Source organism: Crocodylus siamensis, chromosome 8 (genome assembly GCF_052110815.1).
Source record: "Crocodylus siamensis isolate JL-2025a chromosome 8, ASM5211081v1, whole genome shotgun sequence".
Lineage (NCBI taxonomy): Eukaryota > Metazoa > Chordata > Crocodylia > Crocodylidae > Crocodylus > Crocodylus siamensis.
Genome location: NC_143402.1, coordinates 54,443,431 through 54,459,374, shown reverse-complemented (window position 1 = coordinate 54,459,374; position 15,944 = coordinate 54,443,431). Strand labels below are relative to the sequence as shown.

Genomic DNA, 15,944 nt, shown 5'->3' with positions numbered 1-15,944 from the left:
CTCAACTGTGTTTTAGACTCCACCCCCCCCCCGAATATGCCAGCTCTGAGCTGTCACTCTTTTTCTGATTGTAGAAAAATACTAGAATGATTCTTTTGTTACAAAAGACTCCAACAGAGCCCAGAAGACCAGAGTGTTTATGACACTGTGGAGATCCTGGAGATCCCTGGGTTTATTCAGTGAAGCATGGGTAGGTGTATGCACACCCAACTCTGGTAATATGTTGCAACACCCTTAATAGGATCCCACAATTCCCTGGTTAAGAATCACTGACCTAATCCCTCCAAGGCAAGTACCCATCTAACTTGTTAAAAGCCTTGTGAACAACTCTCCCACACAACTACCAGGCACAAAGCCTGAAATATCACACACACCCTAAGATGCCTGGGTAAAGCAGCGGGATGAGGGTGCTGCCAATGTCCTGCCACTGTGAAGACAGGAAGAAGTTTGTTAAATGCACTGGAGAGATCCAGGGAAGAGGGCTGTGCCCCCTGCTTCCCCTTGCAAAGGAACGTGACCCTTGCTTCCCTCTCCCCAGGTCCATGCCTCCCAGCTACCAAAGCTCTGCATCTGGCTCCCTGCAGCACAAACAGGCACAGCTCCAGGGTCCTGCTCATAAATCAAATGTGATTTATGTGAGCGTTTAAAATAGCTGGTGGCTCGGCACTTGGAGCAGCCTTCAGTGACCCCATTCTGGTCTCCCAAACCTCTCAGGTCTTTTATCTACACCTGTGGAACAGCTCCTGAAGTGACAGAGATTTCCCTGCTCTTCCCAGGATGCCTGGCTGTCCCTGGCATGCTTGCTCCGAGGGCTTTACAGCTAAGGGCAAGCAAAACTCAGGGGCATCTGAATCCCAAGCCTCTGGGCTTAGGCCTGCAAGTAGGATGCCCACCAAAGGATCTGGAAAAATCAGAAGCCTCAGGTGTGGGTGGAGGATGTTTGCTGGTAGTAGGGCCACTTATGGTTCTGAACTCTTGGATTTGGAATTAGTTTTGGCTAATTTGGTCTGGGATATATGAAATTAAAAAAAAAAGTGGGGGAGATGCTGAATTCTTCCTATGCACCTGAAAGCTCTTATGCTGGTTTTTAAAAGCAATCAGTTGCAGCCTCATGCCCAGAGCTGCTATGACCTTGCTCCCACCATACCAGGCTCTGCGTTCACAATGTGAGGATCCCCATGTCTCAGGTGTGTCCAGAAAAACCATGTGCTTCTGCTCCTTTTGTTGGAGAGGGGTGCCTGCCAGGGGGCCTAGGGGGTGGAGAGGTGTGCTGTGACCACAGCATTAGCAATGGAGTCTGCCCCTGTATCTCTGCTCTGCGGTCTGCCTGCCCCAGGGGAGAATCACAGCCATGCTGTCAGGCATCCCCAGCTTCTCTGTATCCTTCTTCACATATGCAGCCCAGACCTGCAGGTAATGCTCCAGCTGAGCCAGCTTTGCCAGGCTGGTAGCACTGGATGTATTTGGCATGAGCATTTGGCAGAAAAGGCTTCTGGAAAATAGCTCCTGGGAGCCCCTTGCAAAGCCTGGCAGGGCTCTGTCCTATGCATCCAGGGGATGGCCCAGGTGGATGGACCCCAGTCCCTCACCCTCTTAGGCAGTGTCTGACTCAAGGGCCCTATGTTCTTGCAGTCCTAGCAACAATGGGATGCTATGGCTGGAAGCTGCAGCCAAGACATGGTGAAGGAGGGGACAGTGGTCCAGGGGCTCAGGGGATATCTCCCTCTCCTTCCAGCTGGTCTGCTCAGTGCCAGGCATAGGGGAGGGAAGCAGGAGTCCCCAGAAGTCTCTGGCTTGGGGGTGTGCAGGGTCAGGTGCCTCTTGGCCTCACTATTTGCAATTTCTAATGCAATGCAGGTGTCCCCTGAGCAGGTGTGGCTCCAGCCATGAGGCTGCATTGACTCCTCATGGGCTGGAAAGTGCAATGCCTGGTGGCAATGCCAGGGAGCAGACAAATGGCTTGGGGGCAGGCTAGGGTTTTCTCCATCATCTGTAGGGATGTGAGCTCAGGCTCAACAGCTCCTGGTCCAGCCAGCAGATGCCTCCTCCCCATTAGCAGCAGTGTCCGTGTCTTCAGCAATCCCAGACATCCTGAGAGGCCTGTTGTGGAGTTCCCAGGCTTGGTTTAGGCTGCTCTCCAGTGGCAGTGGGAGGGAGGAGAGGTGGCTTCAGGGGGAGCAGAGGGGATGCTAGCCCCTTGGGTTGATCTAGGATTTTGAAAAAGGGAGTGCAGGTGGTGAAGTGTATTATCATATATAACACAACACACATTTTTCTCTGTTAACAAGAAACTAGAAGCTTTCCCACTAGGTTTGGGCCTAGGGCTATAGTATTTAGTTTGAGAGAGATGCAAAAACAAGTATATCTTTATTGGAATATGCATTCATTTGCTATATCATATATCACATATAAAAAATATAAGCCATGAGGTAAAAAGTAGCAAAAAAGATGTTGCTTCATTAGTCCTGCTATCATTAGAATTAACCAGCCATCTCTTTTTTAGATCTTAGATTCATAAAACAATACCTAGCCTTCCTTAGTGTCTTGACAGGGTCTCCAATGCTTCATTGGAAGATATTTCCATTCCTGAGTTGACATTTTTAGGTACAGTTATACAGTCTCCAAGGCTCTGAAAGAGAAGTGACATCACAGAAATGACTAACTGACAGCAGAATTGCAGCAAAAGGATAGATGAATTAGTGGAACATGAAGGTCATTAAAAAAGGAAGGGTTGTTCACAGGTATGGACTGAAGAGAGATTAACAGGAATCAAGGAGATGATAATGATCCACAAAATCAATTGACTCTCTCAGAACCGCCTGACTAGAAATGCTGCAGCTCCTCCTGGGTGGCTGACTTTAAACTTTGGGTGGAGCAGGAATCAAAGGGGTTTGCACCTGCCCCCCCTGGATCAGCCCTGGTGCCATGGATGGGGGCTGGGGGTGCGTGGAGTTGCCCCCCTCCCCCTGCCTGACGCAATCACTCTGGCCTTGCAGAGGGAGATGTATGAGGTTTTTGACAAGAACACAGACTTGCACAGTGACTTCTCCCGCCTGGCACAGGTCCAGATGGGCAGTACCCTGATGCTGGGAGAAAGCAAGGCCAGGCAGGGCCAGGCAGTACAGGGGCTCTCAGGGGCTTCCTGTGCCCAGCTGCAAGCTTTGGCTGGCGGGAACCGCAGGGACTGCAAGGCCTTTTTCCGGTCCCTGGTCTGTTCATGTCTCCATGCAGTTTCACTGGGCAGTGTCCGCTGGCTCCTTGGATGCATTCAAAGGGCTGGTGGGCAGTGTCCAGTGTGCTCTGCCTTGCGGCACTCGTTTTGAACCTGTGGCCTCACTCCCATCCCTGTTTTCTCTTTAGTTGTCCCCTGAAATGAGTTGACATATATCTAATACCTCCCCTAATAATAGAGGGGGGCTGAGCCTAACCATTGCTCTGTGGGCATTAAGCAAAAAGGCCCGTGCCCAGACAGGAGCTGGCCCTTGCCAGGGATGGTGCTGGAGGCAGTGGGAAGCAGAGCCTAGGGCTGCAAACATAAGAATCGCAGAGAATCAGGGCTGAAGGGACCTCAGGTCACATCTACGCCAACCGCCTGTTCCAAGCAGGACCATCTCCAACCAGATCATCCCAGCCAAGGCTTTGTCTACCCAGGTCTTAAAAATCTCCCAGGATGGGGACTCCTCTACCTCTCTGAGTAACCTATTTCAGTGCTTTACCGCCCTCCCCTTGAGATGGTTTGCTGGTATAGTTTCATAGTTTCTAGGGTTGGAAGAGACCTGAGTAGATCATCTAGTTCGACGCCCCGCCATGGCAGGAAATACTAATACTGGGGTCAAATGACCCCAGCAAGATGTTCATCCAACCTCCTCTTAAAACCCCCCCAGGGTAGGAGCCAGCACCACTTCGCTTGGAAGTTGGTTCCGGATCCTAGCCGCCCTGACAGTGAAGTAGCGCCTCCTGATGTCTAGCCTAAACCTGCCCTCTGCCAGCTTGTGACCGTTACTTCTAGTCACTCCTGGTAGTGCTCGGGGGAACAGGGACTCCCCCAATGCCTGCTGATCCCCCCTGACTAGTTTATAACAGGCCACAAGATCCCCCCTCAGCCTTCTCTTGTGGAGGCTGAACAGGTTCAGGTCCTGTAGCCTCTCCTCATAGGGCCTGCCCTGTTGTCCCCCGATCATGCGAGTGGCCTCCTCTGGACCCTCTCCACGTTGTCCACATCCCTCCTGAAGTGCGGTGCCCAGAACTGGACGCAGTACTCCAGCTGCAGCCTGACCAGTGCCGCATAGAGGGGGAGGATCACCTCCCTGGACCTGCTCGAGATGCATCTGTGGATGCACGACAAGGTGCGGTTGGCCTTCTTGACTGCATCCTCACACTGCTGGCCCATGTTCATCTTGGAGTCAATGATGACCCCCAGATCCTTTTCCGCCTCCGTGCTGACAAGAGGGGAGTCCCCCAACCTGTAGGTATGGTGCCGGTTGTTCATCCCCAGGTGCATCACTTTGCACTTGTCATGTTGAATCCCATCCTATTCTCATCCGCCCACCCTTGTAACCTGTCTAGGTCTGACTGTAGCCTGATGCTTCCTTCTAGTGTGCCCGCGTCCCACCACATCTTAGGTATCTAACCTAACCCTCCCTTGCTGCAACTGGAGGCCTGGCTCCTTGCTCTGTCAGCCACCAGCCCTGAGAGCAGTCCAGCCTCGTGCTCCGCGGAGCCGCATTTCAGTTCCAGTCGGAGAAGACGAGGGTTGGGAGGGGCTCAGGAGGGGCTCAGGGGGTCACATCCAGTCCAGCCCCCTGCTCCAAGCAGGACCAGCCCCAGCTACCTCACTCCGGCCAAGGCTTTGCCTCCCCCGCTCTTAGAAGCCTCCGTGGGCCCCGGCCCCGGGCGGGGAAGCGGGCGAGCGGGCCGGGGCCGGGGCCGGGAGGAGCCCGGCGCAGCCAGGCGGACCCCCCCGCCCGGCCGGACTACAGCTCCCGGCAGCGCCCGCGCCGCGAAGCATTCCTGGAATTCGCTTCCGGCGGCCCCGGCCCGGCCCGGCCCGGCCCTGCCCGCCCTCCCGCCCGCCCGGGGGAGCGGCGGCGGCGGCGGGGGCCCATGGCCGAGCCGCTGCTGCGTCGGACCTTCTCGCGGCTGCGGGGCAGGGAGCGGCTCCGCAGGAAGAAGTCGGATGCCAAGGAGCGAGGTAGCGCGGGGCGGTGCCCGGGTGCGGGGGTGCGGGAGCCGCCCCGGGCAGCGCTGGGCTCGGGCCGGCGGCCATGCGGGGGCCAGTGCGCGGCGGGCCGGGGCAGGGCTGGCGGTCGCGGGGACACGGCGGGGGTGGCAGCGGGGGCCGGGGCCGGGCAGGCGGCTGGGAGGTGCGGGTGGAGGGGTGAAATCCCACCGGGTTTGCAGCTGCAGGGCCCGGCAGGGGCTGACCTGCTGGATGCGTGGTCGGCGTGGCGTGGCTGAGAGCCGGGCCCGCGGGGCAGGCTGCGCCGTGCTGGGTGAGCCCGGACCGCTGGGGCGTCCAGCTGCATGGACACGAGCGCCGGGCCGGGCCGGGCTTGGCTCTGCAGGGAGAGGCAGAGCCAGCAGCTGCAGGCAAGCGCCTGCCCAGCTCCTGGCAGCGCCGCGGCCTCGTGTCCAGGATCTCGGGGGGGCTGGGCCAGAACCAGCCCTGGCCCGTGTGGTGCCCCCCAGCACAGCAAAGGGAAGGTCCTTTGAGCAACAGGACAAGTGTCCCTGGTCACGGCCCTCGCAGAGATCCCTGGGGGGAGCCAGGCCCTGCTCTGAGGCTGCTGGATGCTGCGAGGTCCCTGTGAGGTGGAAGCGCCAGCCCAGCACCCTGCCTGGAGCTCCGGCAACGGGAGCCAGTGGCGCAGGGCCAGGGGCTGGGAAGGACAACTCTGGCACACTTCTGTCCCAGAGCAGGCTCTGAGAAGCCCCAGGGGACACTGTGGCTGGCAGAGACCAGTATCCTGGGCCAGGGGGGAACCAGGAGTGATAAGTGTGAAGGGACCTATGTGATGGCGACACAACAGTGCCTCTGGGAGAGCACAGTGGGGTGGGAGTGCTGCCTGGAGAAGCGACCGCTTCGAGCAGCCCTGCTAGCCCCTGGCAGCCTGGCATTGGGGCACCCTGTGCTGCCGTGTTCGGGGCACTGGCTGGGTGCTGGCGTCAGGGCTCCTTTCCCGGCTCTGCCCCTTGGGGGAGGCAGTGGGCTCCCCTGGTCTTTGTGAGCCGAGAGCACCTTGGGCCCGTGCTGGGGCGATGGGAGTGCAGTGCTGTCTGGAGCTCCAGGCTCCACATGGGGGGCGGGGAGCTCACCCTGGGCTGCTTGGGTCCCTCAGCTGTGGGCTGGGAGCCTGTGGCAGGCCAAGGGCTCTCTGGCCTGCAGGGGACTGGATTGCCAGCCCATGCCCACAGGAAGCAGGTGGTGCTGGGCCAAGTCCGTGAGATGCTGGGGCTGGGCACGGAGATCATGCTGTGCGCAGGTTTTTCGGAGCATCATTGCCGGGTGGGAAAGAAACTGCCCAGGTGAAGCTGGGGCTGGGCTCTGGGACTGGTCTATGTCCCTGTCTCCCTCCAGCTCCCCCTGCCCCTTAAGGCTCCAGGCTGGGCTGCTGCTTGGCTCTCCCGTGTGGGCAGACAGGGCCTGTCCCCCAGCTCCACAGAGCTCCTCCTGTGGCTCCCGATGGGGGCACCGCAGGCAAGACGAGGTGAGGTGGCTGTGGGGCTCGCAGAGGCGCTGGGGAGGCCAGTGCGGGGCAGGGCTCCCTCCTACAAAGGGCCTTCTGTCCCGGGCCGAGGAGTCAGCCAAGGAGGCGGGAGTGCAGTGCTGACATCCAGGCAGTAAACAACAGGAAATCCAACTTGGCAAGGGCTCTGAGCAGCTGTCTGTGCTGGGAGTGTGTAGCAGGACCTCCCCGCAGAGCTGCTGGGCTGCGCCGCCCTCCAGCCCAGCCGGCCGCAGCCCCACAATGGGCCTCTGTTAGCCCCACAGAGGCCAGGGACACACAGGCAGTTGGGCGAATGCTGAGCGGGAGCCTGGAGCTGGGAGGATGCACCGGGCCAGCAGGGTTCAGGAAAATGCACAGCATCTGCCTCCCCCTCCTGCCTGGGGCTGTAGCCCAGCCCCAGAGCTGCCTCCCTGCTCACATGCCCATGTGTCCATCTGTAGAGCCCACGCTGTACAGCCCCCTGTACCTCCCCCACAGGGCTGGCACACATGTGAAGGCCACGGTAGCAAGGCAGCGGCACAGTTACTGTTGTGGGGGTGGCTAAAGGGTACCTGTCAGGACCCCCATGCAGGCATGTGTGCTGACACCTCTGGTAAGATGGCATGGATCTTGCCTGAGGTTTCAGTGTCACTGGGGGAGCGGGGTTGGGAGATGCTGGTGCAGAATGGGGCATGCACTGGGGAAGGGACAGTCCCCGCATCTGTCCCTGCTTCTGTCCCAGTGTGCAGAGCCTTGCGGGGAGCCCTTGTGCATCTCCAGCTGAGTCAACCCAGCCACGGAGATTCCCAGAGCAGCTGGGCCTTTCCAAGCCATGGGGCAATGGTACCAAGTAGGAGGTGAGGGGCAGGTAGCTCAGCAGGGCCTATGGAGCTGGCTCCCACCTGGGACAAACCTGGGAAGGCGGTGTCATCCCAGTTCCTGCTGCACCGGCCTGGGGCACCCAGCCTGCAGGGTAGTCACAGCCGCGCAGCCACTTGGCTCCAAGCCAGGCACTGCTTTCAGCCCTGGGGCTTGGGCTGATTCAAACCAGAGCCAGCCATGCGTACAGAGGCGCTGCATGCTGGCCAGGGCCTGCTGGGCTCCCCAGGCTCCAGCACAGCAGTGAATTAGCGCAGGAGGGACCCTGGGCTCCTGGGAGCAAGGTGCAGGGCATGGGCCTGGGGCGGAGGAGAGGGCACTGGGTGTGCTGGGCGCAGTGCGTGTGCTGTGGATGGTTGTGTGCACTGGGTGTGTGCGCCTGGGGGCTGGGGCAGATGCCTATGCACTGGGAGTATGCCACTACCAGCCCCCGCTCCCTTTTCCTGTCCCCTCACAGAGCGCCCGCTGAGGACGCCGGACTCTCCTGTGCAGCTGGTGCCAGAGACAGGCCCCAGTTCAGAGGTTGTGGGAGCGCCAGACCCTGATGGGGGCTGCCGGAAGGGAGCAGCCATCACCGTTGCCAAGAAGCAGAACTGGGCCCGGTTCTCATGTGGGGTCCGGGACGAGCCACGTGTCTCCTGTCGCAGGAAGGGTCCTGTCAGTTCAAAAGCCTCCCCAGAGTCCCAGGATGAAGGCGGTGGGCGCAGCCCTGACGAGAGCCCCCAGAGCCCTGGGCAGCTGCGGTTGCTGCCCTCCTCACCCCACGTGGGGGAGCTGGCTGTGGAGGAGGAGGATGGGGGGCTTGGTGAGGGTCCCTTGTGGCCTGGCGGCCCCAGGGACGAAGAGGCTGAGTCACTGTGCAGCTATGCAGAGTTGGGGGCTGCCGCCGGTGCCATGAAGGGGGCCAGCCACGGTGCCTACCTGCAGAGTCTGGAGCGCAGCAGCCGGCACTGGGTGCTGTCCTCAGGGAAGGCCCTGGGCCCAGATGAGTCAGCTCCCAGCACCAGGGCAGAGCAGGAGCTGGGTGCCATGGGCAGCGAGGGCGAGATCTGGTACAACCCCATTCCTGAGGACGAGGATGTGGCGGGCACCAGGCAGAACACTGAGCCCTGGAGGAGATGGGGCAGTGTGGCCAGTGCCCAGGAACCCGACCAGGCCCGGCTGGAGCTGCCCCCCAAGACTGGCAATGAGGCGCCCTCCTGGAGCAGTGCTGGGGGTGCAGAGAGCCCCAGCACACGGACAGGGCTGGGGCCAGATGCAGCCAGTCAAGGCAAAGATGAGGGTGCCGGCAGGGCCCAGAGCTGTGGTGAGGGGCTGACAATGCCTGTGTGGGGGAAGGAGGGGTTAACTAGGCACAGGGCTGCTGCCATGAGACCCTACATCCCCCTGGGACACGCAACCCTCCCCCCACTCCAGCTTCCTGATGCAATGGGATAGCCCCTTCCCAAGTCCCAGGGGCCCCTACTATGCTGCTCCCTTGCCTGGCCCCCTCCCCCGCCCCCCCAGCTGCAGCCAAGGTCCCCCTCTCCAATCATCCCTGCTGTCTGGGTGCCACCTGCCCAACCCTGCTGTTCTACAAGCCCCGCAAGTCCAGCCCTGATCCTGCAGATCTGTGGGGCCTGACTCGCATGTCCTCTCCTGCAGGGAAGGCTCTGACGACGCCATGTACGAGTGCTGAAGCGGTGCCAGGTGGTCCGTCACCTCCGCCTAGCCCTGGTGCTGCAAAGAAGGGACGTGCCCTTGGCAGGGCCAAGTCCCCGGGCACGGTGCGCCGCCTTTCCATGAAGATGAAGAAGTTGCCTGAGCTGCGGAGGAAGCTGAGCCTGCGCAACACCCGGACCCGGGGGCCTGAGGCTGAGGCGGGTGGTGCCATGGGGAGCACCTCACCCCAGGATGCCCGCAAGGAGTCTGGCAATGTCATCAGCCGCTACCACCTGGACAGCAGTGTGGAGGCCCGGCCGGGGCTGCCCCGTGGCAAGGCAGCCAGCAAGGGTGGCTACCTGAGCGACGGCGACTCCCCAGAGCTCCTGGCCAAGTCAGACAAGCACGCTGGGGCCGAGCCAGAGCCAGAGCCAGGGACCGGGCCTGGGCTGGACGTAGGCTCCTTTCAATCCTACAGCTTTGTGGAGCAGCCCCGCTGCATGCAGCAGCTCTCCGGGCTGGTGAGTGTGCACCTGTATGGGCTGCAGGACCTGCGGGCGCTGCGGGCCGAGGCCAGGGAGATCTTCTGCGTGCTGCAGGTGGACGCAGCCCACAAGGCGCGCACAGCACTGCTGCCTGGCCATGCCGCCTTCCTGCGCCTCAACCACACCTTCAACCTGGAGCTGGAGGGTGCCCAGCTGCTCAAGGTTGTCGTCTTCTCCTGGGACCCAGTTGCTGGCCGGAACCGTGTCTGCTGCCACGGCACCATCATCCTGCCCCACATTTTCAGAGGTAATGCTGAGGGAGAGGGGGTGTCAGCACTTCCCGATTGGGGCACAGAGGAGGCCCCCAGGGCTGCAGATGGGCTGGGGGATGGGCAGGTACAGGGCATCTTCGTATGGACCTGGCATGGGGCATAATGGAGGGCAGCCTGCGGTGCCTCAGCCTAGCCCAGCCGGTCCCTCTCCAGCAGGGTCACGAGTGCAGCAGCTGGCGTTGCGGCTGGAGCCGCGTGGCATCCTCTATGTCAAGCTCGCGCTGGTGGAGCAGTGGGATGTGCCCAGTGCCCGGGAGCCGCGGGTCTTCGGTGTGGAGCTGCGCCAGCTGGTGGAGAGGGAGAATGCCGTCCTCAAAGTGCCCCTGCTCATCCAGAAGTGCGTGGCCCGGATCGAGCGGCGTGGGCTGAAGGTGAGAGGGGATCCCTTCCCCCTCCTTTGCTGGGATGGGTGGAGCACAGGAGCCTAGAGCCCCTGGGGGCACTGTGCTGGGCATCGGGCACCTGGGTTGCAGCGCGCACAAGCCACCAGGTCCCTGGGGCTGGGAGAGCAGAGGGGCCATACCCCATCAGGTAGAGTGCTGTCTCCTTGCTGCTTCCTGCCCTGCCTGGCCCTCCTGGTGCTGCCCTGTGTCCAAGGGGTTATGCCCCTTGTTCTTGTACTCCCAAGCACCCTGCCATTGTCCCCTGCATGCACCATCACCTCCCCAGCTCCCTCATAACCCCCCTGCATGCCCCTGTGCCCTTCAAGGGGCCAGGCTGGGTGGGGCCAGGCTGGGCCCCCCCGATGACGGTGCCCCGTGCCAGGTCGTGGGGCTGTACCGGCTGTGCGGCTCAGCTGCCGTGAAGAAGGAGCTTCGCGACGCCTTTGAGAGGGACAGTGCTGCCGTGACACTTTCCGAGCAGCTCTACCCTGACATCAATGTCATCACAGGTCAGTACTGTGCCCAGCCTTCAGGGTCCCACCTTCACTTACCCTCCCATGGCAGGTTCCCACCCCCAGCTCCCCCCTTCTTCCCAGAACTAGGGGTAAGACCCAGAAGATCTCACTCCCTGCCTGGACCGATGGGTGGAATCCAGGAGTCTTGGCTCCCAGGCCCCTTAGCCATAACCTCCTAGACCCAGCTCCTCTCTCCTCCATAGCCAGAGATGGAACCTATGTCTCCCGGCTTCCTGTGCATCCCACCCCCAGCGCAATCTCCCTGGGCTGCTCAGTCCCATGGGTCACATAGAGCCATGTGCTTCCACGGGGGACCTGCCGTGGGGTTGAGGCGCCTTGGCTTTTCACCCCCAGGGATCCTAAAGGACTACCTGCGAGAGCTGCCCACACCCCTCATCACCCCCACACTGTACCATGTGGTGTTGGAGGCCATGGCACGGCGGCCCCTCCGGGCGGGTCTCAGTGAGAGAGAGGCGATGGAGACAGTCGCCTTGCTGGACTGCCTGCCCGACATTGAGAAGGTGAGCCCGGCTGGGCTGGGGCAGGGCAGACAGGGCAGGGTGGATGGGTGGTTGCTGGGGCAGGCTAGGGTGCCTGCATGACCCTGCTGCAGCTTTGGCAGTGCCTGATTGCTCAGAGTCCTGCTTCACAACTTGGGCACCAGGATTCCTGGAGAGGAGGCTGGACCCAGCAGGGAGCTTGTGCTGTCCCTGTCCCTGCTCACAGATCTGATGGTACCCCTGCCCCGGGGCACTGTGGCTGTTGTTTGTGTACACCATCCCCAAAATCCATTGCAGAGGCACTGTTCCACTGAAGTGTGTATGCGTGTGCGCACGTGTGAGTGTGCACGTGGTGGGTGCATTCCTGGTGCGCGCGCATGTGTGTAGGCCCCCCCCTGCTGCCCAAGGGGGGATGAAACTGGGGTGCATTTGGGTGCTGGGCCATGCCCTCTGCCCCTGCCCTGCCCTGCCTTCCAGTCTGAGGAGGCCATGAGGACTGGTTGGCAGTGTAGGAGCTTGCCCTGAGCTTGAGGCACCATGTGCCACTTCCCATACTGGCAGGGCCTGAGTGCTGTGCCTGGAGAGCTCTGCTGCCCCATGTCTTGTTCCATGCTGCCTGCCTTGGTGCCAGCTCCATGGTTTGGGGCAGGCGGACACCTGACCCTGAGATGCCCCTTTGAGGAGGGTGCTCCTGGTCACTGATGGCACTCCTTTTGCCAGGCCACACTGACCATGCTTCTGGACCACCTCAGCCTGGTGGCCTCCTTCCATGATTTCAACCGCATGCATGCGCAGAACCTGGCTGTCTGCTTCGGGCCTGTGCTGCTCAGCCAGAGCCAGGACCCACGGCGCCCCGGTGCCCGCAGCTATGCCCACTGCGAGGACATTGCCAGCGCCGTCGACTTCAAGAGACACATTGAGGTGCTGCACTACCTGCTCCAGGCCTGGCCCGGTGAGTGTGATGAGTGGGGGCTGGGGAGGGGAAGCACTGTGGCAGGGTGCTTTGCCGAGGTCCTGGCCTCTGGCTACGTGATCCCCTGCCCTTGGGCCCCGGCCTTGGCCAGTCCCTCTCTGGCTGCTCCCACAGGATTGCCATTCCTGATTGGCTGGTTCATACTGATTTGTATCTCATTCCAGCCCCTGACTGGTTATTCTGGCTCTCCAGCATTAGGATTGCCGTTCCTGGTTAGCCTGTCTTTTGTTAGGCTCCTCCCCCAGTCTTGGGATCACAACCTCTGATTTGTCAGACCCTTGTTTGGTTCCCCTCCTACCCTGGGGTCACACCAATCAGGGGATGGGTTAGTCTGTGCCTGGTTCCCACCCTGCATTTCCCAGTCTCAGTTCTCCTGCTACCCTGAGCCAGGATCACAGTCTCTGATGGGTGGGTCTGTGCTCGGTGTCTCCTCCCCCCAGAATCACAGCCCCTGATTGGCCAGTTTGTACTTGGTTTCCCCCTCCAACCCTGGGATCACACCCCAATTGGTCAGTCCACCCTTAGTGCAGCCACCGATTAGCTGGGCTGCCCTTGCTCCAGTGGGAAGGAAGGCCCGCCCTGACAGACTGCTTCTATCCCTGCAGTGCCCCACAGGACCGAGGGCCCGGAGGGGGCCCAGTCCAGCTGCCTACGACCCAAGCGCCATCCTGCTCTGCGGCTGGAGCTACTGGAGAGCCAGGTGGTGGCTCGGCACCGGCCCCGGGGCCTGGAGAGCCCCCCCAGCAACCGTTACGCAGGGGACTGGAGCGTGTGTGGCCAGGAGTTCTTGCTGCTGCCAGGGCCAGGGCCAGGGCCAGGATCGGGGCCAGGAGGTGAGGCCGACTACGACGAGGTGGCTGGTAGTGACAGCGAGGGCGAGGGCACGGGGCTGGGCAGCCCCAGCCGGACTGTCTTCATGGGGGACTTTGCATTGGTGGATGACCCTGAAGCGCCATTCAGCCCCCGCCTCAACCTCAAGGACTTTGATGCCCTCATCCTGGACCTGGAGCGGGAGCTCTCCAAGCCCATCGACGTGTGCCTCTGAGCAGCCAGGACCAGCTGCCCTGTGCTCTGCAGGACCACGAGGGATGGGGAGTGCTGCCTGGAAACTCTGCCTGGCTGGGGAGTCACTAGGCAATGTGCTGGGGCCTTGGTGATGGGTTTCCCAGGTCTGGCAGGGCACGTGTTGCAGGCCCTGGAGCCATACTCCAGTCTCATGGGCGCTGTGGGGACCTTGTCCCCTGGGCTCTGAGCTCCCGAGGGACCAATTCAGCCACGTTCCCAAGGGTGCGTGGCCACACTACAGTATTAGCAGGTACCTAGTGCCTGAGCCAAAGCCATTTGGAGAGTGACCAAAGGTGCAGCACTTGGCTCTCACTGCCTTTGATTTGCACAGCACTGAGTGAATGGGATGGTGGGGCCAGGGGTGTGGCCATGGTGCCAGCAGGGAAGGGCACTGTGGGGCTCTGCTGCCGGGGCAGGGGTGGGCTGGGGGGGGTCATTCGTTGCAGCCTGGTACTGCAGCCAGACTGACAGGGTGAGGTGTCGCACTCTTCACTGGGCATCTTCCATCCCCACCAGCTCTCACCTGCAACACATGCCAGAGGGACACACCTCTCCTGGGCTCTCACATGCCTTTTGCCTTTAATATGCCAAAGAACCCACCGTGGGCCAACTCGATGGGCATCCCCAACCTGACCCTACCAGCCTGTGACATGGGTGGCTGACTACGGCAGGACTTGAGGCTCAGGAAAGCACCCCCATGCCAGGCCCCTGGCTTGCCCCTGATGGGCAGGGTTGTGCAGCCCCCAGGCACAGAGATGGTGCTGAGCCCCGAGTGCTTCTTTCTTGCCTGAGCTCATGGCCATATGGGGCAGCCTGGGCGGGGGTCAGCGCTGAGGGCCCTGGCCACTCCAGATGGCACTAATACTGCGCAAGACAGTGAGTACAGACAAGGTTCTGCAACTTTCATTGCACACGGGCTCCTGGGGCTAGGCTGCTAGTTAGCACTTTGGAGTGGCACTTGTCCCTGCCCCTATTTCCGGCAGGGTCTCTGCTAGCCCCTTTTGCCCGCTGCCCCAACCCCTCCGGGCTGTGGCTGGGAGGTTTTTGTGGCTCCTCTCTCCTCTGGCTTTGGCCATCCAGCCTGGTGCATGGCCAAGGGAATACCTGGTGCTGCTAGCTGCATAGGTGCCTCAGTGAGTCTGGCACGCTCATCCATGCCCTGCCCTGATGAGCCATGAAGAGGCCAGGCCCCACTGGCTCCACCCAGCACCTTGGAAAGTGGCTGCAGTGTCTCCTCCCCTTCTTAGGGGCAACCCTGGGCTAAGGGTGCCAGGCAGGCCTGGACAGTGCCACCCCACAGGGATGGGGAGTTGTGCAAGTGGGTCAAGCGATGTGTCCAGCTGAGAACCTGGGGGTGGGGGGGAGGCACCCGGGACACATCCATCCCAGTGCTGTGCCCCGGGGACCTGGTACGGGAAACCAGCCTTATTTATTATTCTGGCTTGTGTATGCGTTTCTGTAGGCAAGAACGTGTGTGCGTGTGCTGGGCACAAGTGCAAAAGGTGGTGTGTATGTGAGATGCGCATGTGTGTATTAGTGCACATGGGTGTGTTTCTATACACGTGCAAGGATGTGTGTGTATGTTTGCGTGGGCAAGGATGTGTACATGTGTCAGGCACAAATACAAAAGGTTTTAAATGTATATTCATGCACATAAGGATGTGAGATACATGCACAAGTGTATTGGTGCATACAACGTATGTGTGTTTATGCACCCATGTGTGCATTTGTGCACAAGGATGTGTGTCTGCATTAGGAGTTGCTGCCCCTATCTGACCCACATGGGGATTGCCTGTGTACATCTTTCTTTTCCATTTCACAGCAGAATGTTTCACTCTTCACCAAATATTCAGTTACAGGAAGAAAAGCCAAATTCTTTTTGCTGGGTGAAGGCAGCTCTGACACTGTGAAGACTGTTCTTTTCTCAATGCCATGACCGGGCTTTAGCAACGTCTCTGCACCCCATAAAATACAATTACGTGGGGCATGGAGCTACCCCTGGTCGTGTGGGGGAGCCTTGTGCTGTGGGGCAGACACAGGAAGGGGGTAGTGGTGCCTTGTTCAGTATTAGTGGGGCAAGAGCAGCCTGATGGTGAAGTGGTGCTGTGGCTTGTCCTGCCATGAAGGAGGGGCTGGGTGGGATCCCAGCTGCCAAACAGTGTTATGGGAGCTGCCAGCTGCCTGCGAGCTGCATGCTCCCACAGTGCCTAGCACCCCCTGTGGGGCTACCCCAGTGCTCTCAGCTCTGTGGACTGGGGCACAGAGGCTCTTCTTCCTGTGTTCTCACCAGGAAGCCCCTGACCTGGGCTGGGAGGCCCTGCCTGGCCGCTTTGCAACCATCACCAGCAATAAAGGATGCAGGCTGCACTCACCCCTGGACCTGATGTGTATGTGTACTGGGGGCAGGGCTCACTGGGGCACTTGGGAAAGGGCAGCCTGCTCTAGACACATCTGGGCCTGCGCT

The 15,944-nt window shown here is 60.6% G+C and overlaps 1 protein-coding gene and 1 long non-coding RNA gene across 3 annotated transcripts; one reads left to right on the top strand and one right to left on the bottom strand.

The window, feature by feature from the left end:
• Positions 1 to 172: 172 nt before the first annotated feature.
• On the bottom strand, positions 173 to 4,921 carry LOC149858608 (uncharacterized). Its single transcript, XR_016443760.1, has 3 exons — positions 4,832 to 4,921; positions 2,527 to 2,629; positions 173 to 2,207 (listed from the first exon to the last, which is right to left on the bottom strand). It is a non-coding gene; the product is annotated as an uncharacterized LOC149858608 (long non-coding RNA).
• Positions 4,922 to 5,005: 84 nt separating this feature from the next.
• Positions 5,006 to 15,852, top strand: SYDE1 (synapse defective Rho GTPase activating protein 1). Of its 2 annotated transcripts, none has more exons than XM_090059433.1 (8): positions 5,006 to 5,191; positions 8,044 to 8,892; positions 9,231 to 10,019; positions 10,201 to 10,415; positions 10,810 to 10,936; positions 11,297 to 11,463; positions 12,163 to 12,394; positions 13,021 to 15,852. In XM_090059433.1, exons 1-8 carry the CDS (start codon positions 5,104 to 5,106, stop codon positions 13,458 to 13,460), a joined length of 2,907 nt encoding a protein of 968 aa, XP_089915559.1. In that variant the 5' UTR covers positions 5,006 to 5,103; the 3' UTR covers positions 13,461 to 15,852. The 2 variants fall into 2 exon arrangements, with proteins under 2 accessions (XP_089915559.1, XP_089915560.1); XM_090059434.1 differs by having other exon boundaries at positions 5,015 to 5,191; positions 10,198 to 10,415.
• The last annotated feature ends 92 nt before the right edge of the window (positions 15,853 to 15,944 follow it).

Excerpts from the sequence above, each read along its gene's own strand:
- SYDE1 (XM_090059434.1), top strand. The coding sequence starts at position 5,104 with ATGGCCGAGCCGCTGCTGCGTCGGACCTTCTCGCGGCTGCGGGGCAGG. Across the intron at positions 10,416-10,809 it reads TCGAGCGGCGTGGGCTGAAG|GTCGTGGGGCTGTACCGGCT; the intron begins GTGAGAGGGGAT and ends GCCCCGTGCCAG. Across the intron at positions 12,395-13,020 it reads CCTGCTCCAGGCCTGGCCCG|TGCCCCACAGGACCGAGGGC; the intron begins GTGAGTGTGATG and ends CTATCCCTGCAG.